Source organism: Pongo abelii, chromosome 5 (genome assembly GCF_028885655.2).
Source record: "Pongo abelii isolate AG06213 chromosome 5, NHGRI_mPonAbe1-v2.0_pri, whole genome shotgun sequence".
NCBI classification, from domain to species: Eukaryota; Metazoa; Chordata; class Mammalia; order Primates; family Hominidae; genus Pongo; species Pongo abelii.
In genome coordinates, this window is record NC_071990.2 from 43,297,031 (window position 1) to 43,319,931 (window position 22,901).

A 22,901-nucleotide genomic window follows, 5' to 3' on the forward strand; every position below is an offset into this window, starting at 1 on the left:
TCTGTACCATCCCCTCCCCCGCAAAAAAAAAAAAAAACAAAAAAACAGTAACAGATTAAAACAGGAGGTGGGGGCATTTTATTAGAGTACAGGGATATCAGCTTTGGGCAGCAGCAGAAGGCAGCTTCACATAACTCTTCATGGGGGGTAGTGGCTGAATCTTTCGGCCAGCCCAGCCCCCCTTGCGGTGCCACCGCCCACTGTTAGGCCTCTTGCCCAGCCAGCGGTTGCGACCTGCCTTGCCAATGACCCGTTTGTTATGATCAACGTTGGATACTCGGCCTACTGTTGCTACACACGTTTCCAGCACCTGACAGAAAAAACAGATGGAGATTCTGTACAATGTGGGGGAAAGAGCTTGACAATGTTGAGATCACACCCTTGGGGGGCTTCTTAGACTCAAGGAGAGAAGGGAGAGGAGAAAGGAAAAGCACAAGATGGTTGACGCTAAGTGAAGGTCCTACAGTAGGAACTAAGTAGTTGAAAACAAAGAGCTCACGCCAGTAATCCCAGCACTTTGGGAGGCCAAGGCTGGAGGATCACTTGAGCTCAGAAGTTCGAGACCAGTCTGGGCAACATAATGAGACCCCATCTCTACAAAAATAAAAAATATTAGCCAGGGTCAGGTGCAGTGGCTCACACCTGTAATTCCAGCACTTTGGGAGCCTAGGCAGGCAGATCGCTTGAGCTCAGGAGTTCGAGACCAGCCTGGCCAATGTGGTGATACCCTGTCTCTACAAAAAATATGAAAATTAGCCTGGTAGAGTGGTGTGCGCTTGTAGTCCCAGCTGCTTGGGGGGGCTGAGGCAGGACTGCTTGAACCCAGGAGTTTGAGGCTGCAGCGAGCTGATTGTGCCACTGCACTCAAGCAATAGAGTGAGACCCCGTCTCAAAAAAAATTAATTAGGGCCGGGCGTGGTGGCTCACTCCTGTAATCTCAGCACTTTGGGAGGCCAAGGTGGGCGGATTACGAGGTAAGGAGTTTGAGACCAGCCTGGCCAACATGGTGAAACCCCATCTCTACTAAAACACAAAAATTAGATGGCTGTGGTGGTGCGTGCCTGCAATCCCAGCTACTCGGGAGGCTGAGGCAGGAGAACTGCTAGAACCTGGGAGGTGGAGGTCACAGTGAGCCGAGATCATGCCATTGCACTCCAGCCTGGGCGACAGAGCAAGACTCTGTCTCGAAAAAAAAAAAAATTAATTATGGTGCCAATCTGACAAAGCACACCTAAGTCATGTGGCAGAAAAGGACAGCCTCAGCTAAAGGCAGTTCCTTGCATCATAAAACACCTGGGAGCTATCCCAGACAGGAAAGTTACATTCCAAAAATTCCTCCTTTGCTGACCCCTCCCACCCATACCCATACACACCTGCATCTGCCTCTTAGAGGGCAGCTGGATAATGGCTGTGCCATTCACCTTCCGCAGTAGCACACCACACGTCCCTGGGGAAAGAAGCCGATTTGCCACCTTCTACAAAACGGGGGTGCAGAGGGACTTACATAGGGGACATACCCCACATGCAGCCCTTGCTTTGCTCTTTAGGAGCAGATACACAAAGAAGGACGCGTGCTACGTTTTAGGTCAAAACACATGCATAACTTCATCCTCATGTTTGTTTCTTCCTTAATTTTCTCTGCCAGTACCAGATGTGGAACCATGGGTTCAGACTCTCCTTGCCTTTCCAAACTATAGGACCCAGGCAACTCCTTTCCCCATACCTGCAGCTCGGATATATTGGGCACCCCGGCCTGGCTCACTTTCCACGTTGTTGATGAGGGTCCCCACAGGCAGAGCCCCAAGAGGATGCGCATCCCCTTCCCGAGCAGCAACTAAAAGACAGGATTTCATTAGCTCTAGAACCTTTGCTGCCTCCAGCCCACACATCTGGTAGCCATCTCTCACCTGCCATTCGGCCTATGTGGTTAGAGTTCAAGATTGTATCTCCAGCCTGCATGTTTTCCGTGGCGATGATCCAGCGTTTCCGGCTGCCCCCAGCAACCAGAGCTATGTCTGCTGACCTAATCAGGGTGAGAGACAGGTAAGCAGACCATCTAGGCAGCCCCACATCTTCTGAAAAGCTATGCAGTTATTCAGACCATTCCATCATCATCCCACATCCCAAACTTGCCTACAGGGATCATAGCGGACTTGGATAACCTTCTCCTCAAAGGGTCCTGACTTGGTCTCCTCAGGACGGAAACGCAGAAAGTCAATCATGCGATAACGTTGCTTGTGGCCCCCGCCAATACCATGCACCCGGATTCGGCCTGTGGTTTAGGACAGTTGGGGGATATGATTCAGGTCAGAGTAGTTTAGTTTCCAGCACTGGGAACAGGCCCATTCTCTGCCAGAGAGCAGTGCTTAGCACTGTGGCACGAGCAGAAAATGATAAAAATTTGCACAGCACACTAGAGTAAGGAGGGGCAACACCAACATGAAGCTTGGTGAAAAAAACATTATATGATTATTGAAATTGTATAAAACTTCCAGACAAAATATTTTCTTTTTTTTTTTTGAGACAGAGTCTCATTCTGTTGCGCAGGCTGGAGTGCAGTGGTGCGATCTTGGCTCACTGCAAGCTCCGCCTCCCGGGTTCATACCATTCTCCTGCCTCAGCCTCCCAAGTAGCTGGGACTACAGGCGCCCGCCACCACGCCCAGCTAATTTTTTGTATTTTTAGTAGAGACGGGGTTTCACTGTGTTAGTCAGGATGGTTTCAATCTCTTGACTTTGTGATCTGCCCGCCTTGGCCTCCCAAAGTGCTGGGACTACAGGCATGAGCCACTGTGCCCAGCCAAAATATTTTCAAATTACTGAAATCAGTAAGTTTACTGAGAGCCATGTAAATCATACTTAAATAATTTCAACTGTTATAAATTTTTTGCATGCATGTGATGGGGTCTCACTCTGTTGCCCAGGCTGGATCCTGACCTCAAGTGATCCTCCCGCCTTGGCCTTCCAAAGTGTTGGGATTATAGGCAGGAGCCACCACACCTGGCCTGTTATAAATATATATATTTTTTGAGACGAGTCTCGCTCTGTCACCTGGGCTGGAATACAATGGTGCGATCTCGGCTCACTGCAACCTCCACCTCCTGGGTTCAAGCAATTATCCTGCCTCAGCCTCCTGAGTAGCTGGGATGGATTACAGGTGCCCACCACCACACCTGGTTAATTTTTTTTTTTTTTTGAGACAGAGTCTTGCTCTGTTGCCCAGGCTGGAGTGCAACAGCGCGATCTCGGCCCACTGCAGCCTCCACCCTTCACCTCCCAGGCTCAAGTGATTCTTATGCCTCAGCCTCCCAAGTAGCTGGGATTACAGGACTGCACCATTACACCTGGCTAATTTTTATATTTTTTGTAGAGATGGGGTTTCACCATGTTGGCCAGGCTGGTCTTGAATTCCTGGCCTCAAGTGATCTGCCTGCCTTGGCCTCTCAAAGTGTTGGGATTACAGGCGTGAGCCACTGCGCCTGACCAATTTTTATAGTTTTAGTAGAGATGGGGTTTTGCCATGTTGGCCAGCCTGGTCTTAAACTTGTGACCTCAGGTGATCTGCCTGCCTCGGCCTCCCAGAATGCTGGGATTACAGGCGTGAGCCACCTTACCCAGCCTGTTATAAATTTCTGAAGGGTATGAAGGAAAATGTCATGGCACTTCCTGTGTATGGCCCATTTTCTTCAATTACCCAAATGGTCTTTAGAAGCATAGACCAATTACCTATTGCTTTGTATTCTACTCTCTGGCTTCTGTGCACATACTACATGCAAAAGGAGCCAAATAAGTGCTTTTTAATTACATTCCTCTGCCTTACAAGGTACAAGTGTGTCAATATACGGGTCTAGGGTCTTAACATGTTTTTCCCTTTGACTGTTTAAATCCCCCTGTCCTTGTTCCCACCTGTGTGGTCTCGGCCCCCAGACTTCCTCATCTTCACTGGTGCAATGGTGTACTTGGTACGACTCTTCCAGGACACAAAGTTGGCATTAAGGGCCACAGAAGTAAGGATTGGGCGGCAGGGGAGCAACATCAAGGCAGAGGGCTGTTGGAGGAGGCCATTGTTCATCATCTAGGGATAAAAAGACATCTCTTTCATTTGAAAGCTAATTGAAGGCAAAGCATCAGAGAACCAAGGCAGAGGGCACAGAACAATTTTAGCTTGTAGCCCACTTCCTCCTGGATGTATCCCAAACCAGCTATCCAAAAACTCCACCCTTCACAGCTTGCACAGTAATGTTCTCCCATTGGTAATCTCCTTCCAAATTTGGCTCAGAACTCTCCATCTCCAGGAAGCTGTTTTTACCTAAACAATTCCCTTCTCCAGAACTGGTAACTTCCACACACCCATGTACCACCATCAGTGCCAATTCCTTTTGCCCTCTGCATTGTTTCTGGGAATTCTTCACATATGAATGGAAGGGAGGGGTCATTTCACTCTTGTTCCTTGCTGTATTCCCAGCATTTCAGAGTAGGTTGATTTGGATTTGAAGTTTAAATATGTATCTGCCAAACTCTACCATAAGCAGCCTGAAAGCTCCAGAGGAGCAAGACTTACTTCTCTTTTGTGTGACTCACCAGTCACCCACTAGGATCTCAGGATACCTTCCCCTGAGGCCACTGTTCTTGGTATCTTGCCCTGCATTCTCTAATATCAGCAGTAACTCATCCTTGCAGGTATCATATCATAATGGTTAAGAGCACAGGCTCTGAAAGACAGACTGCTTAGCTCTGATAGTTGGTGTGTGACCTTGGACTCCTTATTTTCCTCATCTATAAAATGGGAATAGTAACTGTCTTATAGAGTATTTGAAAGGAGTTCATTTATTTGAAACGTGTATTATCTATACCTGGCTTATCATAGGCACTCGAAACGTTATTACTGAAACCTGTACAACCAGTGATCTGCAAAGCACTTTCACCTTAAGTATCTCGTCTGAAGAATTTCGCCCTATGAGAAAGCAACACTTGTAGAGGAAAAAGCTGAGGCTAAGTGTGCCTTATCCAAGGTCACGGACCTGCATAACTCCTGACCAGACTCGCAACTCCCGCCTCGCATCCCCGCAGACCCCATCTCCGGCAGCCTGAATGGAAGCAGCCTTCTTCCCGGGTAAGATGGATTACCTGGGCGGCGGGGAACAGACTTGGGGCAGGGGCAGCGACGGTCGGGGGCGCCAGGCTCAGAGAGCGCAGAGCGCGGGTCAGCGCCCACAGGGCCATCAGCACGACACCCTTACTTTTAGCGAAGCTGCTCGGTGCTCCTAGATGACGTTAACTGTCCGGCGCCGTCGCTCCGCAATACGTAAAAGGAGGCGGGCAGAAAACTGGAGCCCAAGCTGGATACACACTTCCTTTCTTACCTGAACGCCGTGAGAGCCAATCCGCGGGCAGCTCTAATGTCGCGTGACTAGGAAACAGGCCCCGCCCCCAGACCCGTCAAAACAATTGCCTCGAGCGGCAGCCATCATGGATTTAAAGGGGCAGTACCGGCAAGAGCGGCAGCCAGACCGGCAGATTGCAGGTGAGTCTTTGAGGGTACCCTGGGGCTGAAGGTTAAGGTCTCTGCCATCTCTTATTCTCGCACTCCCAGAAAGATGAACAAACCCCCTCCAACCAACCTTACAAAAATCCAGGCTCCAGAACTCCGCCCTTCGCGATTCTTCCCCGCCCCTCGGCGTCCAGACAGACAGACAGACGGCCTGCCCCGCCCCCTGCGCCACCGACTGACTCAGTCAGTGACCTCGGGGTCGTTAGGCCTCCACGTCCTCGCTGGAGCTGCGGACCTCAGTCGTCCATCCACACCTCCCCCCTGCCGCCCCCGCCCATTTCATTCTCCCAACCCTGGGCCCCAGGGCAGGTCGACAGCCCGAGGCACTCCTCTACTGCGTTTCCAGGCCCAGGAGACCCACTCCAGCGCCGCGGTTCCTTGCGACCCGGCAGCCGTTCAGCAGACCTCCCATTCTTTCCTGCATCATCGGGCATTATGGAGGCACCCTACGGTGATTCCTCTCAGAGCCTGTTTGTAGGTGACCGTGACAGAGACAAAGCCATGGAAGTGACTGGGTTTGGAGTGACCAGGTGTTCCTCCCTCCCCTTTCCCAGACACGCCTCTTGCTGTAGGTCTCTGATTAAGTCTCTCTCTCTCATTCCCTTCCTGGGAGACAGTAGCTCCCCAGGCCTGCAATGAGGGAGGCTGGCTTGGGGAAGGAGAAGGGAATTGGGCGTCTTTGAAGACCTGTGGGCAGAGGGAGGGAGGGAGGGTGTTTGTCCTGGGTGGGGCTCTGTGCCAGGTCCTCTGGATAGCTGTGAAGTGGTGAGAGAAGGGGTGGGAACGCTGGACTTCTGGACTTTGGGCAGGGCAGATCCTCTGACTCTCTGGCTGCTGAACAGTTTCTTCCGGGCTCTGGCCTGAGTGCCACAGCCAGGGCCTCTGCTCTGTACACAGGTAAGAAGACTTCAAAGATGAGAAACAAGACCCTTCTGAGAAAGCGGGAACACAGTCTGAGTCCTGGGGGGTGAGAAGTATGGGTTGAAGGTTAGTGGGAAAATATGCAGGGCTGACCAGGTTTGGAGATGCTGGGCTTAGTTCTGCAGATGACGCAGCCTGAAGACGTTGAGCTTTCTGGGACCCCGTAATGTGGATCCTGCAAGGAAGGCTCCTGTTTTCTTCTTTTCCCTTTCTTCCCTGATTTAACTTTGCAGAGATTCCTTCCCTTTTTTCTAGACCCCTGCATTATTTTCTGCATATCTCCCACTTTAACCCTGTGCTGTTTGCAGCTCTCCCACAGACCTTCTGTGATCCCCATAGTGCTGTCTCTCATCCCTTGATTCCTTTTCCTAACTCAGGCTCTAACTGCTTTTTTGTTCTTTTCCTAAGTCCTAAATCCTTCTGCTAGTTCTAGCACCTTTGTTCCTACTATAGTCTTCCTTTATTTAAGTCAATTCATCTCCCTCTCACTTTGCCCACAACCTTAGCTTTGAGTTTAGTGATCTAGGCTCCCTGCCTGCTGGTCACTCTCTCTCTCCAACTAAGCCACAGGGTCACTCTTACTTTTGTCCCTTCACTTGAATTCCCACCATCCTCTGAGAAAGTTGCTCAGCTTCTCTGTCTCATCTTTACACCAGCCGAACTCTGTTGTTTCTCCCTAGACCGGGCAAGGTCCCCCAGGCCAGGATGTCAGGCCTGGTGTTGGGGCAGCGGGATGAGCCTGCAGGCCACCGGCTCAGCCAAGAGGAGATCCTGGGGAGCACACGGCTGGTCAGCCAAGGGCTAGAGGCCCTACACAGTGAACACCAGGCCGTGCTGCAAAGCCTGTCCCAGACCATTGAGTGTCTGCAGCAGGGAGGCCATGAGGAAGGGCTGGTGCATGAGAAGGCCCGGCAGCTTCGCCGTTCTATGGAAAACATTGAGCTCGGGCTGAGTGAGGCCCAGGTGAGAGGGCAAAGGTGGTGCAAAGTGGTCCAGGGTGGATGGAGGAGCAGTTATCTGATTGAAGGTTTGGGGCTGCTTGGGATCACCTCACTCTAGACGTTTGCATTCATTCATTAAATATGTATTAAGTCCCTACTGTGTGCCAGAATGCTTTTGGGCACTGAAGAGATACATCATTGAACAAAACTGTAAAAATCTTTGCCATCTTGGAGGTTACCTTCTAGCTGGGGAAGACAGACAATACATAAATAAATAATGATTCGGTATGCCAGAGTGATAGTTGCTAAGCATAAAAGGATCAAAATAAAGCAGGGAAGGAAACTAGGGACTGTGGAGAGAGGGTATAATTTTAGATAGGGTGGGCAAAAAAGGCCACCCTTTTTTGAAAAGGTGACATTTTGGCAAAGATGTCAAGTTGAGGGGAATGAGTCATGCCATAAACAGGGGAAGGGCGTCCTAAGCAGAGAGAGCAGCAAGTGCAGAGGCTCTGAATGGAAGTCTGCCTGGTGAGGTCAGTGAACAGCAAGGGGCCAGTATGGCTGCAGTAGAGTGAATGAGGAGAAGCAAGGTAGAAAATTAAGTCTGAGGGGTAATGGGGTTGGAGGGGAGGGAGATGGATCAAGTGGAACTTGTAGGCCACCCCGAGGACTTTGATTTTACCCTTTTTTTGAGAGAGTCTCGCACTGTTGCCCAGGCTGGAATGTAGTGGCACGATCCTGGCTCACTGCAACCTCTCGCCTGACAAGTTCAAGCAATTCTCCTGCCTCAGCCTCCCGAGTAGCTGGGACTACAGGCGCGTGCCACCATGCCCGGCTAATTTTTTGTATTTTTAGTAGAGACGGGGTTTCACCATGTTGGCCAGGCTGGTCTTGAATTCCTGACCTCTTGATCCGCCCGCCTTGGCCTCCCAAAGTGCTGGGATTATAGGCGTGAGCCACTGTGCCCGGCCCTGATTTTACTTTGAGTGAGGTGGAAACTATTGGAATGTTTTTAGAAGAGGAGTGATGTGGTCTAACTTGGCATCATCAGGTTGCTGGGTTACGAACAGACAATAGGGGAACAGGGGCAAGAAACCAGGAGGCCAGTGGGGAAGTTATTGTAATAATTTGGGTAGGAATTGATAGTGGCTTGGCCCAGGGTGACGGCAGTGGAGGTGGTGGGAAATTGGATTCAGGGTATGTTTTGAAGGTAGTGCCACTGCTACACCCCCACCTTCTGGCTCCTCTGTGCCCCTGCCAGTCTTGCCACATCCCAGTAGGCTCCCCTTCCACCTGTTCCTGAATACTCCCACCCAGAATCTGGAGCTCAGGGGATGTGCCTACCTAGGTGATGCTGGCTCTAGCCAGCCACCTGAGCACAGTGGAGTCAGAGAAACAGAAGCTGCGGGCTCAGGTGCGGCGGCTATGCCAGGAGAACCAGTGGCTGCGGGATGAGCTGGCCGGCACACAGCAGCGGCTACAGCGCAGTGAACAGGCTGTGGCTCAGCTGGAGGAGGAAAAGAAGCACCTGGAGTTCCTGGGGCAGCTGCGGCAGTATGATGAGGATGGACACACTGCGGTGAGTGTGCACAGGCGAGACTGGCTGAGGGGTGGGCAGCTGGGAGTTACCACAGACATGGGGGCAATTGCCCCATCATCCTCAGGGTCCATCAGCTCTACCCAACCTGCTCTCACCTGAAAGAATTCCTTTTTCAGCCCTGACACCAACTCCAGGTGACAGCAAGGGAAAAACAATATTCAGGTAATTCAGTCAACATTTAATTAGATGCCTACTGTGTACCAGGCATTGTGCATTGCACTGGTGAATGGGGCACACAGAGTTCTTGCTCTCATGATTACAAGCTTGTGAGTGAGATAGATAAACACCTGGACAATTCCAATCCAGAATTCTACATGATACAATTAGGGAAAGCATAGCCCATTTGAGCATGACCCTCCTAAAATTTGCTTTCAAAATGTGTGAATTTTTTTTTTTTTTTTTTGAGACGGAGTTTCACACTTGTTGCCTAGGCTGGAGTGCAATGGTGCAATCTCAGGTCAGGGCAACCTCCACCTCCCAGGTTCAAGCAATTCTCCTGCCTCAGCTTCTCGAGTAGCTGGGATCGCAGGCACCTGCTACCACGCCTGGCTAATTTTTGTATTTTTACTAGAGACGGGGTTTCACCATGTTGGCCAGGCTGGTTTTGAACTCCTGACCTCAGGTGGTCTGCCTGCCTGGGCCTCCCAAAGTGCTGGGATTACAGGTGTGAGCTACCATGCCCGGCCCAAAATGTGTGAAATTTAACCCTCACTCAACAGAATGCAGTGATGCCATCTCAGCTCACTGCAGCCTCCGCCTCTGGCTTTCAAACAATTCTCGTGCCTCAGCCACCCAAGTAGCTGGGATTACAGGTGTCTACCACCACACCCGGCTAATTTTTGTATTTTTAGTAGAGACGGAGCTTTGCCATATTGACCAGGCTGGTCTCAAACTCCTAGCCTCAAGTGATCTGCCTGCCTTGGCCTCCCAAAATGCTGGGATTACAGGCGTGAGCCACCGCGCCTGGCTGAGAGTGTGTGTTTTCTTGAGATGTATCTGTAGGGAACAAGTCTTATCCAGGAGAACATATATGTGACAAAATACAAAGCAGCAAGTGCTCAGTGCTGGATGAGTGGTTCAGTCAGCGTGGGAAGAATTTTACGGAGATATGTCTCTGAGGGCTGGAATGGTCTAAGAAGAATTCATAGAGGAAGCAGGGAGCCTGGGCAACATAGTGAGACCCTGTCTCCATAAAAAATTAAAAAAATTAGCTTGATGTGGTTGTGTGCACCTGTAGCCTTAGCTACTCTGGAGGCTGAGGTGGGAGGATCGCTTGAGCCCAGGAGGTGGAAGCTGCAGTGAGCTGTGATTGTGCCACTGCATTCTAGCCTGGGCTGTTGCCAGACTAGAGACTCTGTCTCAAAAAACAAACAAAAAAATAGAGGAAGCAGGATACAGGGATGGGTAGGATATAGGTTGAATTTCCCATTTTAGTGGGTTGGGAGTTGAGATGGATTTTGAAAGTTCATGATGAGGAAGAGGGAGCAGCTTTTTAGACGGGAGTGCAGGGTATCATTGATAAGGCTTACAGCCTGGAAAAGCTGGTCTGTCCCGGGGAAAGTGAGTAGATGAATTGCATAGGACACATTGGTGAAGCTGGGTAGGAGGGTTGGTGTTTGGATGAGGCTGCAGTTCCTGATGGGGAAAAGCAGATTTTCCTAGTGCGGAATAGGTTAGACGATGAGGGAGGGTTATGTAGTAAGTCCAGAATGAGCTGTGCAGATGATGGGCACCAGGCTGAGCTAGACACTTTCTGGGTACATGTCAATAAGATCGGCCACACTCCCTTCCCTCAGGAGAGACAGGACAGACATATAATCAACGTAAACACACAGAGATCAGCATAGGGCCATAATTATAAGAGTTAAGGTGAGATTGAGGGTGGTTAGAAAAGAAACTTTTTTTCTTTTCTTTTTTTTTTTGTTTTGAGACAGAGTTTCGCTCTTGTTGCCCAGGCTGGAGTGCAATGACGTGATCTGGGTTCAATGCAACCTCTGCCTCCCAGGTTCAAGCGATTCTCCTGCCTCAGCCTCATGAGTAGCTGGGATTATAGGCATGTGCCACCATGCCTGGCTAATTTTGTTTTAGTAGAGATGGGGTTTCTCCACGTTGGTTAGGATGGTCTTGAACTCCTGACCTCAGGTGATCTGCCCACTTTGGCCTCCCAAAGTGCTGGGATTACAGGCGTTAGCCACCACACCTGGCCAGGAAGGAAACTTTCTGTATGAGAAGGAGGGGGAAGTCTTGAGATTTTGTCCAAAGCATCTCTGGCTGTTACAAACAAGAGGCCTGAGCTTGGCTGGGCCACTTGCTAGCCTTTTCAGGGGCAGAGACAGGAACAACAGTCTTCTCCTAGGTCCCATCTGTCTGTGATTTCATGGCTTAGAGGGGTCACTGAGAAGGCTACTAGGTAGGGATATCTTGGCCCTTATATGTTGCTTCTTCCCTTCCAGGAGGAGAAAGAAGGCGATGCCACCAAGGATTCCCTGGATGACCTCTTTCCTAATGAGGAGGAAGAGGACCCCAGCAATGGCTGTGAGTCTGCCTCTGGAATGGGAGGGTGAAAAGGGGCAGCAGGAGGCTGGCCCTAGCTGTGGCCCACCCTGTACACAGGACAGTCACCATCTAGAAATAGATTCTCCACTTTCTCTGGAGACAGGGCAGGGGCTGGGCTAGTACTTCGATTTCCTCAGCCTCCCCATTGAACGAACATCTATTAAGCACTGAATATGTGCCAGGTACTGTGCTAGGCACTAGGAGTACTGAGATGGAAATGGCATAGGTCTCACCAGTAAGGAGTTCACAGTCTAGTGGGAGAATAAACCTGAGACAGGGAGACCATGAGCCCCTCAAGGGAAAGAACCAGGTCTTTCTTACCTTTATACTCCTGGAACATCCCTTGGTTCATACTTATTAAATAAATGTTTGTTGAATGCATGAATTACTGGGTGAACAACTGAAGTTGTGATGGGCATAGGTCAAGGGAGTGGATAAAAGAATAGCACTTGAGGCAGGTCTAATATTGAGAGTCCAGGTTGGGGTGGGCACAGGTATGGAACAAGACATGCAATGGGGAGTGGAAGGGCAGACAGCAAAGGGGAGAGGAAGAGTCCTTTGTTTATGTTCTGTGATGGTTTAGTGTCCCGTGGTCAAGGTGCTACAGCAGCTCAGCAGGGTGGATATGAGATCCCAGCAAGGTTGCGGACGTTGCACAACCTGGTGATCCAGTACGCAGCCCAAGGTCGCTATGAGGTGGCCGTGCCACTCTGTAAGCAGGCACTAGAGGACCTGGAGCGCACATCAGGCCGTGGCCACCCTGATGTCGCCACCATGCTCAACATCCTTGCTTTGGTGTATCGGTGAGGACTTCCCTCCTCTAGTGCCCCGATCTTCTCCCACATTCCCACCTTGGTCCTCCTTTGGCTTTCATTTTTCCTCTTTACAGGGTACCTCTCCTCCCTGTTGGGCCTCCCAGATACACCCCAACAGGGTGCTTCTTAATGTGCCAGAACTCTCACTTTTCCCATACCTAAGCATTTGCTCATCCCTTGGGATCCTTGTTCCTCTAATGTCTCTTTTGAGGAGTGCTCTCTCCCTCTCTTCCCCCTGCCCCCTCGCTTCCTATAACTTGTGGCCTCCTCTTGGGATGGCAGTGCCCTGCGTTCTGGTATGAGTATGTCAGTGAAGCCCCCTTGCTGTCCACACCAGGCTTCCTATCTCCTCATGGAGGTCTCCAATCCTTAAATGTACTCAGTCCTTCCAAAGAGAAGGAGGGAAGGAGAAGGCTTGCGGGTTCAGGGTAACTCCTGTCACTTTTGTCTTCTTCCAGGGACCAGAATAAGTATAAGGAAGCTGCCCACCTGCTGAATGATGCCCTCAGCATCCGGGAGAGCACCTTGGGACCCGACCATCCTGCTGTCAGTATTCCTTGCCCTCCCCGCCCCATGCCCCACACCCCCCACCATTGCTGTTTTGGCCTCTCTTAGCTCATCCATCTGCTGCCCTCAGTCCACTCACTAAGGGTGCCGAGGAAGGAGGCATAAGAAGTCCTTTCTTCCAGGCACTGTCCAGTGATCCTAATGCTTCTCAATTCTCCGAGACTCAGTGACTCCTTTTTGTAACAAATATTTTGCTTGAATTTAATTAACAGATAAGTCATAGGTAAATCCACATATGATTTCTACAAAAGTTAATATGCTACTCTAATAAATATAAAAGAAAAAAGTAATTTGTAAGGACAATATATACAACGTAATATAATAAGGTAAAAATACAAAACAACAGTAGCTGTATTGAGTACAACTTTGTTAAAAGAAATAGCAAAGTGGCCTGGGCACGGTGGCTCACGAGTGTAATCCCAGCACTTTGGGAGGCTGAGGCGGGCGGATCACGAGGTCAGGAGATCGAGACCATCCTGGCTAACATGGTGAAACCCCATCTCTACTAAAAAAAATACAAAAAATGCCGGGTGTGGTGGCGGGCGCCTGTAGTCCCAGCTACTCGGGAGGCTGAGGCAGGAGAATGGCGTGAACCCAGGAGGCAGAGCTTGCAGTGAGCCGAGACTGCACCACTGCACTCTAGCCTGGATGACAGAGCGAGACTCTGCCTCAAAAAAAAAAAACACAAAACTGAAAATATAGGTGGACACTTTATTAAAGTACAGTATTATAAGAAATCACAAGGGTCGGGCACAGTGGCTCACGCCTGTAATCCCAGCACTTTGGGAGGCCAAGGTGGGCAAATCACGAGGTCAGGAGTTCAAGACCATCCTGGCCAACATGGTGGAACCCCATCTCTACTAAAAATACAAAAATTAGCCGGGCATGGTGGCGGGCACCTATAATCCCAGCTACTCAGGAGGCTGAGGCAGGAGAATCACTTGAAACCAGAAGGTGGAGGTTGCAGTGAGGCAAGATCGCGCCTCTGCACTCCAGCCTGGGCAACAAGAGCGAAACTCGGTCTCAAAAAAAAAGAAAAGAAATGACAGACCAGATTTATTTGTGTATAAGAGAAAGAGACTGGGCTCGGTGGCTCACGCCTGTAATCCCAGCACTTTGGGAGGCCAAGGCAGGTGAATCACCTGAGGTTGGGAGTTTGAGACCAGCCTGGCCAACATGGTAAAACCCCGTCTCTACTAAAAAATATATATAAAATTAGCCAGGCATGGTGGCATATGCCTGTAATCCCAACTATTTGGAGGCTGAGGCAGGAGAATCATTTGAATCTGGGGGTTGGTGGTTGCAGCAAGCTGAGATCACACCATTGTACTCCAGCCTGGGCAACAGAGCAAGACTCCGTCTCAACAAAATAAAAAGTGGCCCAGCGCTGTGGCTCACTCCTATAATTCCAGCACTTTGGGAGGCCGAGGTGGTCGGATCACCTGAGGTCAGGAGTTTGAGACCAGCCTGACCAACAAGGTGAAACCCTGTCTCTACTAATAATATAAAAATTAGCCGGTTGTGGCAGCATGCACCTGTAGTCCCAGCTACTGGGGAGGCTGAGGCAGGAGAATTGCTTGAACCCAGGAGGCTGAGGTTGCAGTGAGCCAAGATCGCACCACTGCACTTCAGCCTGGGTGATGGGGCGAGACTTCATATTAAAATAAATAAATAAATAAATATAAATGAAAGAGAGAAACAACCTTAAGTAGAGATATCACACCAAGGCAAATGATAGAGTTGTCAATGTACAGAAAATGAAAAGTTTGTTTTGTTTTGTTTTTTGAGATGGAGTTTCACAGTGTCACCCAGCCTAGAGTGCAGTGGTACAATCTGGGTTCACTGCAACCTCTGCCTCCCAGGCTCAAGTGATCCTCCTGTCTCAGCCTCCCAAGTAGCTGGGATTACAGGTGCATGCCACCACGCCAGGCTAATTTTTGTATTTTTAGTAGAGACGGGTTTTCACCATGTTGGCCAGGCTGGTCTTGAACTCCTGACCTCAAGTGATCCACCTACCTCAGCCTTCCAAAGTGCTGGGATTACAGGTGTGAGCCACCGCACCCAGCTGAAAAGTTATTTATTTTTTGTTGAGATGGAGTTTCACTCTTGTTGATAGGCTAGAGTGCAACATGGCACGATCTTGGCTCACTACAACCTCCACCTCCCGGGTTCAAGCAATTCTCCTGCCTCAGCCTCCTGAGTAGCTGGGATTAAAGACATACCACTACGCCTGGCTAATTTTGTACTTTTAGTAGAGACGGGGTTTCTCCATGTTGGTCAGGCTGGTCTCGAACTCCTGACCTCAGGTGATCCGCCCACCTCAGCCTCCCAAAGTGCTGGGATTACAGGCATGAGCCACTGCGTCCGGCCAAAAAGTTATTTTTGAACGTGATCTGTGTGAAAATAATTCCCTATGGTATGACATATGATAGGCAGGGATGATGTATCTCAGAAATCATACTCCTATCTTGATATCCCATCAAATATCAATGTTTACATTTAGCGTTTGGATGTCTGGCAGGACATTAAAAAATTGGCAGAGCTGTCCCACACATCCAGAACATCTATAGCGTTCTTGCCTCCTCAAAGGTAATCTTCATGGCAACAACAACAACAACAAAAAAAAAAAAGAAAAAGAAAAAGAAAAAACAGCTCCAGAAATTTCTTAAAATCCCCTAGAGGGCGATACTATCCCTTAGCCTCAGAGCCATCCTGTTCAGCAATTTCCCCTCCCTTCAGCCCCTGGCTCCAGGGTAGTAGAGTCTTTGTCTCTTAGAGTTGTGCAGTGAGTGTTGGGCCCTGCTGGGAGGTGGGGAACCTCAGATTCCCATAGGTCTTTTGCAACCCAAATGTCTGATGGGGACAGGCCTGTCTTCATAGGTGGCTGCCACACTCAACAATTTGGCTGTGCTCTATGGCAAAAGGGGCAAATACAAGGAGGCAGAGCCTCTGTGCCAGCGGGCACTGGAGATTCGAGAAAAGGTACCCATGCCCTCTCTCCCTTCTTCCCTTGTCGCTGTGACCTTTCTCTACATGGCTCCTCTAGTCTAACCCTCCTCCTTTACTTTCTTTTCTCACCCCCATCTCTGCTTTGTTCTCTCTTCTTTCATTCCCTTTCCTCTGCTTTCCACATGTGTGTGCCTACATGCAAACACACACATGTGTGCTTGGCACACACACATAATCATAGCCATTTATCCACTCCTTTGTTCCCTTTCAGGTCCTGGGCACTAATCATCCAGATGTGGCAAAGCAGCTGAACAACCTGGCCCTTTTGTGCCAAAACCAGGGCAAGTATGAGGCCGTGGAACGCTACTACCAGCGAGCACTGGCCATCTACGAGGGGCAGCTGGGGCCGGACAACCCTAATGTAGCCCGGACCAAGAACAACCTGGTATGGGAGGAGGGACAAAGTAGGTGGAAGGAACGGGGGGGAGAGGCCACTTGGGTCCTAGAGTCAGGAAGCATCACAATCTGGCACACTGCTCTCTTCAACTTTGTGCCCATGTCTGGGGCTGCCTTTGCGGATGAAGGATCTGCTTCATTCCAGTTATAGAAGTTCCACAGCTTCTTGGGAGTGGGCTGGGAATACCCGTGACCCCACACCTGGAGAAGGAGGTGTGAGAAAGATCTCTGGGGAAAGTCAGAGAGACACCGAGAAGTGGAACTCCATGAGCCTGGTGAAGACGTTGTCTGAAAAAAAAAAGACCTTGCCTCCCTCCATGTTTTGTTCCTGTATTTTTGCCTTTCTGTCTTCCAGGCTTCCTGTTACCTGAAACAGGGCAAATATGCTGAGGCTGAGACACTATACAAAGAGATCCTGACCCGTGCCCATGTGCAGGAGTTTGGGTCTGTGGATGGTGAGTGGTGAGGGCCTGGGGAAGGGGCTGTGGGGAAGAAAAGAAATGCAGACCAAAGGTCGGGGGTTAGGCCACAGTGGTTCCCAGGAGGAGCCAGACCCCTTCAGTCCAGCCTGTTAGCCTCTGGGTCCTGGCTCTCCGACACTGTCTAGCTCCCATCTCTAACCTCCCCACCCCATGTATCACCCCCAGATGACCACAAGCCCATCTGGATGCATGCAGAGGAGCGGGAGGAAATGAGCAAAGTGAGTGGGGGGAAGGGGGGCCAGCCTGGGGAGCTCAAGGCTACCAGGGTCTCTGTCTTACTCCTTGCATTAGCCCAACTCTCACTTCCCACCCCAGCACCAGCCCCAGATGCATGGTGTCCTCCCCAGCCCAGCCTGCACCCTAGCCCCATGCCACCTTGCATCTCAGCATCTCTGTATTCTTATATTTGGCTCTCCCTGCCTTTCTTTCTGGCCTCTCTCTGTCCTGCAGAGCCGGCACCATGAGGGTGGGACACCCTATGCTGAGTATGGAGGCTGGTATAAGGCCTGCAAAGTGAGCAGGTGAGCTGCCAGTGAAAAACCAGCTTGGCCTCTGATGCCCTGCATCCAGTCCCTGCTCCCAGCCTCCCAGACCTTTTCCCTTCCTCCCGTCGTAGACTTTCCTTCAGCTTTAGCTCTGTTCCCTCTCCTATTTTCTTATTTTTTTTTCCTCTTGTCTTGCTTGGAAGACAAATGTTTTCTTTTTCTGAACTCATTCTCTCTTCCTTCTCTGGTCTCTTTCTCGCCACAGCCCCACAGTGAACACTACTCTGAGAAACTTGGGAGCTCTGTATAGGCGCCAGGGAAAGCTGGAGGCCGCTGAGACCCTGGAGGAATGTGCCTTGCGGTCCCGGAGACAGGTCAGAAGCCCAGAGGGGAAGGAGGTCCTAGAGGGAAGGGCCCTGGGGATGAGAGACTGCCGAGGTTTCTTGGGAGTCTCCTAAGAATAAGCGGAAAGGCTGATGAAGCCAGGAGGGAGAGGAAAGTGAGGCGGTGTTGTGATTGTGGTTGTTTTTAAGCATGTTCTTACCCCCCACCTGCACTTTGTGGTCAGGACTCTAGTTTCAAGATTCACTAAATGGGGATATGAAGGAGAAACCCTGCCCTTTCATAAGGAGGGGGCCTGGGTGGTGTGGGTGAGAGGAGTGAGGTCGGGGAGAGCCTAAGTCAAGAATTTCTTAGATTGTGGGTCTGAATAGTAGGTTGTGAAATCAATTTAGTATGGGCCATGGGGCTAAAAATATATACAGATCTATATATAGCAATGCATTGCAAATAGAAAAGGCAAGTATTGTTCCAGTAGGTATAAACTGAGACATCACAAGGAAAAATGTTTTCCTTCCAGTGGCTGATGGTGAAAAAAATTTGAAAGCCCCATCCTGAGGAGTTAAGGAGTAGGAAGTCCCAGGTCCTTCCTTTTCCTTCCAGGGCACTGACCCTATCAGCCAGACCAAGGTGGCAGAGCTGCTTGGGGAGAGTGACGGTAGAAGGACCTCCCAGGAGGGCCCTGGAGACAGTGTGAAATTTGAGGGAGGTGAAGATGCTTCTGTGGCTGTGGAGTGGTCCGGGGTAAGTCTGATCATTGCCTTTTCATCTCTCCTGCCCACTCCTGCTGGTGGTGGTGAGAGGCTCTTGGCCATGCTGTCCCAGTCTAGGTAGTGTATCCCTTCAGGGGTATCTCTGGGAGCCAGTTTTTGACAGGACTTTTATTTCCAGTCACTGGGCCTTGGGGATGGGGGATGTGTGCAGAATAAATGCTAGGAGTAGACGCAGAAACCCATCTGTGTGGGATCCCTGTAGCTTTCATTGCTCACCCCTTTCTGCCAGGATGGCAGTGGGACCCTGCAGAGGAGTGGCTCTCTTGGCAAGATCCGGGATGTGCTCCGCAGAAGCAGTGAACTCCTGGTGAGGAAGCTCCAGGGAACTGAGCCTCGGCCCTCCAGGTATACATGGAAGTCAAGATATGGTAAAGTGTCTGGGTGCAGTGGCTCACGCCTGTAATCCCAGCACTTTGGGAGGCCGAGGCGGGTGGATCACCTGAGGTCAGGAGTTTGAGACCAGCCTGGCCAACAAGGTGAAACCTCATCTCTCCTAAAAATACAAAAATTAGCCGGGCGTGGTGGCGGGTGCCTGTAATCTCAGCTACTAGGGAGGCTGAGGCAGGAGAATTGCTGGAACCCAGGAGGCGGAGGTTGCAGGGAGCCAAGATCATGCCATTGCACTCCAGCCCAGGCGACAACAGCGAGACTCCGTCTCAAAAAAAAAAGAAAAAAAAAAAAAGATATGGTAAAGCAGGCAAGTAAAGTAAGTCCTTGCCTCCAACTCCTCTTGGCTCCTGATCTCTGGAGAAGTATCTTGGAGAGAAACAGGGAGGAAGTCAATGGGACAGCCATGGAGAGAGAGTTTGGGTAGAATGGGTGCCCCAGTGTGGCAGTGCTCAAGAGGCCCACAGCTTTAAGGCCACTCAGGAGGAAGAGAGGAGGCCTCAATTCTTTCGTTTTCCATTGTAGCAGCAACATGAAGCGAGCAGCCTCCTTGAACTATCTGAACCAACCTAGTGCAGCACCCCTCCAGGTGAGAGCAGTGCTTGTGAGCATATCGGTGGGTGAGGAAAAAAGGACAGCCAGTGAGCAAGCCCAGTGGAGTAAGGGAAGAGGGAAGGGAGAGGAGTCATCTGGGATGAAGATGAGCCAGGGGATTGCAGTCATTAAGGAATCAGGCAGATAGCTTGTGGTGAGTGCTGACCACCAAGGGACAGTTTCAGGCCAGACATAGTAGCAAATAAGTTAATAAGGAGGGAAATAGGAATATTCTGTAAACTGGTACTTTGGAATTATGAATAATTTAAGAATTATTTGGAGATACTAATTATTTTTTCATCCTGCAGCCGCCTTAGTAGTAGATGAGAATGGAAAAAGAAAAGTATTAAATAATCCCCATCTGAGAAAACACTAGTGATATTTTAATGGCAAATGACTTCTTGTATCAACACACTCAAAGTGTATGCCAGTGTTCATGTGGTTCTTCCAGGTAGATTCTCCACCAGATTGTGGCCTTCTGGAAAACCCTAGCAGAGGCTAAACAAAGTCCCAGGTCCAGAGATAGACTGGTCCAGAGATAGATGTGATCCTAGGTCCAGAGATACACTGTGACCATGGGATGGATGGACTCCAGGAGACAGTCTTCAGGAGGCTGAGGTCCCTGAGCTGATGGGGTATTGTTGTCTGTTTCAGGTCTCCCGGGGCCTCAGTGCCAGCACCATGGACCTCTCTTCAAGCAGCTGACATTCAACCCAGCCCCCAGGTCTGCTGGGTCCCCCCACCCCCACAGCCCTCACAGCATTCCCCATTGCTCCTGGCTCTTCCCCACCCCTAGGTGGGACAGTGAAGGGGAGCAGTTTAACCAGAAGATTGCTGCTGCCCTTAGGGTCTCAGCTCCCTCCTCAGGAATCCCTCTTAGGAAGGACCCTCAGGATATCCTCTCTGCACCCTGTGGTCCTCTAGAGTAGCTAGCTCTGAGGCCCCAAGGTGGGTACAAAGCAGGTATGGCCCTCAGAGATGCAGCCTGCTGCTGGCTTTTCAGTCAGAGGGTTGGGGGCTGGCCAGCCAAGCTGCCTTGCCCTGGCTGCTCTTACTCCCTCCCTCTGCTGTCTCACTTCAGGTCCATGTATTTCACTTTTCTTAAATAAAAGAATCAGGTAACCTTTCTGTGACTTGAGTCCTGATTGAAGAGGGTATGAAGCAGGGCTTGTGTTGGGGCCCTTCACAGAGGGTGAGGGGCAGTGATGGATGGGGCAGCAGGAGGAGTGTTGATTCTTGGATCTCTCCTCTCTTCCTCCCCTTGTTTGTATCATCTCCAGCAGGGCCTGTAGGAAGGCATCTGGGGGATGGGGAAGAAGGAGGCTCACAACCCAAGGAGAAGGTGCTGTGGACTGGGTTGTCAGGGACATGTGGTGGCCATGTGGCAGGACCCTGGAGTCCTGGCGCCACTTCTCCTGGCTGTGAGGCCCTCTGTGGCTGCCATTCCTCCTCCCAGCTGCTTGGGGGAAGGGAGGTCTAAACAGGCCTGGGGGGCCCTCCGGAACCAGAGGGGAGACAAGGCACTATCCATCCCCTCTCAGCATATCTTGGAGGCCTGAGCAGCAGCTGGGGCCCATCTTCTAAAGCTTGACTCCTCCTGACCCGCCTCCTACACCCCTTGCTGCTTTCACAACAAAGAAAGAATGTGGGGGTGGTGGCGCTGGGGATGGGGGGTGCCTGGAACAAGGGTTGTGCTGGGCCTCCCCACAGCTGGAGACTTGGCCATACCCTGACACAGCCCAGACTGCCTGGAGATGGACTTGGGATGAATTTGTCAGTTTAGCAGACTTCAGCCTGGCTTTCAGAGCCCAGCGTGTTTCTACCTTTGGGTTCAGATTGGTCTACAGCCAAACCAGACCCCAGTCATGCACCCTTCAGCCCCTCTCCGGGCTACACAGCATCTTCAGGTTACTTGGGGACATTAAGGACACCCCGCTGTTCTGGGTCTGCCGTAAGATTTTGGGTTGCTGAAGAGTTGGCGGGACCCACCTCTTCCCCTGCCCCCACCTGGAGAATTCTGGGGGAACTGTTGGCCAGAGCATCCAGGTATGCCCGGAATGGACCATTCTCCCCAGGGTCCACGGAATCGCACAAGTCACTTAGGTTCTCCCGGATCCCTGCAGAGTCGGTGGTGGTTACAGCAAATACTCCCCTACCTTGCTCAGGTCCCCTACGCTTCCCTGAGCCTTGCTCTCTCTATTCTCCATCCCTCTCCAGACCCCTCCCCCTACTGAGCTCCTCCCCGCCTCGGCGAGGAGGGGGCGTCGAGGGGGCGGGGCGCCGTGCGGGGGCCGGAGGGGAGGGGGCGTCGTGGGGCGGGGCTTGGCGGCGGCGGCGGCGCGCGAGGACTGGGAGGTACTGGGCGCGCGCGGCTCCGGCTCGGGACGCCTCGGGGTCGGGCTCCGGCTGCGGCTGCTGCTGCGGCGCCCGCGCTCCGGTGCGCTCCGCCTCCTGTGCCCGCCGCGGAGCGCAGTCTGCGCGCCCGCCGTGCGCCCTCAGCTCCTTTTCCTGAGCCCGCCGCGATGGGAGGTCCGCGGGGATCCCCGGCCAGACCCCGCCGGTTGCCTCTGCTCAGCGTCCTGCTGCTGCCGCTGCTGGGCGGTGAGTACCCGAGAGCTGGGGGCGCAGAGCTTGGGAAGCGCGGGAGTCCCGTGGGCAAAAGGCTGCACCCGGGGCGGTGGGTTTGGGCGGCTGGAACGGCCCTGGAGTGGTGGAGAGGCTCGCTGGGGGTGCAGGCTTGCGGCGGAAGGGCGCAAGGAGCCGGGGGACGGGAGGCTGGCGAAGCCTTCAGGGACTTGGTCAGTGTACCCCTCCCACCCGCGCCGCGGGGACGCATTTCCAGCCTCCCTGAGTTTTTCTGGTCTGAGCCGAGAGTTTGCTCGAGAACTGCCGAGAGTTGCCGGCTCTCGGGCCCAGATGGGGAGTTTCTTGTCGGGGGAGAAAAGACCATCCGCACCCACCGTGGGGAGTGCGATGGAGAAAATGGAGTTCCCCACCCCACCCGGCAGGGTCTGCCCAGGTAAGAGTTGCTGGTTTGGGGCCCGATGCCGGACAGACGTGCGGCGCGCAAAGCGCGGAGCTTTGTTACCTACGCCGACCCGACGCTCCCGGCTTCCCTCCTCCAAGTTCCTGGGCAAAGCTGAGACCCCAGATGGCCCTGCGGGTGAGGGCGGAAGAAGGGAAGAATTAGGGGCCGCCCCCAGGCCTCTAGCTACTGGTCTGGAACCCTGCGCCCACTCCGTGCCAGGGCCGAATCCGGGGATCCGAGGGTCCCAGGCTGTCGCGGTGACTAATGTGTGAAGGCCGCTGCCAAAATCGGGCATGGCCTGGCTGCAAAGGTGCGGACGGGGTTTGTTCTGCTCCTTCCTGGATTTCCATCCTGGCTGCCCTCACAGAGGAAAGGAAATATTTCTAAGGGAAGAAAGGCAAAAAGAGCTCATTCTGGCTTTTCTTGGGGGGGCCTTAGCATTTTAACGAGGGTGTGGC

General features: G+C 51.7%; 3 protein-coding genes and 1 long non-coding RNA gene across 17 annotated transcripts in view; 2 read left to right on the forward strand and 2 right to left on the reverse strand.

Moving 5' to 3' along the window:
• Positions 1 to 55: 55 nt before the first annotated feature.
• On the reverse strand, positions 56 to 6,505 carry MRPL2 (mitochondrial ribosomal protein L2). Of its 3 annotated transcripts, none has more exons than XM_024248102.3 (7): positions 5,621 to 6,505; positions 3,906 to 4,074; positions 2,134 to 2,272; positions 1,908 to 2,023; positions 1,724 to 1,834; positions 1,374 to 1,447; positions 56 to 310 (listed from the first exon to the last, which is right to left on the reverse strand). In XM_024248102.3, the coding sequence occupies exons 2-7, from the start codon at positions 4,072 to 4,074 to the stop codon at positions 98 to 100; spliced, it is 822 nt and encodes a 273-aa protein (XP_024103870.1). In that variant the 5' UTR covers positions 5,621 to 6,505; the 3' UTR covers positions 56 to 97. The 3 variants fall into 3 exon arrangements, with proteins under 3 accessions (XP_024103870.1, XP_002816955.1, XP_054413500.1); XM_002816909.5 differs by lacking the exon at positions 5,621 to 6,505 and adding an exon at positions 5,127 to 5,375; XM_054557525.2 differs by lacking the exon at positions 5,621 to 6,505 and adding an exon at positions 5,021 to 5,290.
• KLC4 (kinesin light chain 4) lies at positions 5,469 to 20,543 on the forward strand. 4 transcript variants are annotated; one of them, XM_054557524.1, is made up of 17 exons: positions 5,474 to 5,523; positions 6,448 to 6,517; positions 7,152 to 7,434; positions 8,761 to 8,991; positions 11,466 to 11,547; positions 12,152 to 12,371; positions 12,842 to 12,929; positions 15,831 to 15,932; positions 16,171 to 16,344; positions 16,711 to 16,810; positions 17,003 to 17,055; positions 17,288 to 17,358; positions 17,588 to 17,696; positions 18,265 to 18,405; positions 18,664 to 18,779; positions 19,347 to 19,410; positions 20,070 to 20,543. In XM_054557524.1, exons 2-17 carry the CDS (start codon positions 6,465 to 6,467, stop codon positions 20,118 to 20,120), a joined length of 1,938 nt encoding a protein of 645 aa, XP_054413499.1. In that variant the 5' UTR covers positions 5,474 to 5,523; positions 6,448 to 6,464; the 3' UTR covers positions 20,121 to 20,543. The 4 variants fall into 4 exon arrangements, with proteins under 4 accessions (XP_009240167.2, XP_054413499.1, XP_024103868.1 ...); XM_009241892.4 differs by lacking the exon at positions 6,448 to 6,517 and having other exon boundaries at positions 5,469 to 5,523; XM_024248100.3 differs by lacking the exons at positions 5,474 to 5,523; positions 6,448 to 6,517 and adding an exon at positions 6,397 to 6,447.
• LOC134761598 (uncharacterized) lies at positions 20,425 to 22,712 on the reverse strand. Its single transcript, XR_010140492.1, has 2 exons — positions 22,508 to 22,712; positions 20,425 to 22,117 (listed from the first exon to the last, which is right to left on the reverse strand). It is a non-coding gene; the product is annotated as an uncharacterized LOC134761598 (long non-coding RNA).
• Positions 21,719 to 22,901, forward strand: part of PTK7 (protein tyrosine kinase 7 (inactive)) — an 86,174-nt gene continuing 84,991 nt past the window's right edge. For 2 of the 9 annotated variants that reach the window (XM_024248292.3, XM_054557522.2), the window contains exon 1: positions 21,739 to 22,016. In XM_024248292.3, the coding sequence (XP_024104060.3) occupies positions 21,938 to 22,016 (79 nt within the window). In that variant the 5' untranslated portion in view covers positions 21,739 to 21,937. Of the gene's footprint in view, positions 22,017 to 22,151; positions 22,435 to 22,901 lie in introns of those variants that run through there. The other 7 variants (XM_024248295.3, XM_024248294.3, XM_063725242.1 and 4 more) reach the window with 7 other exon arrangements.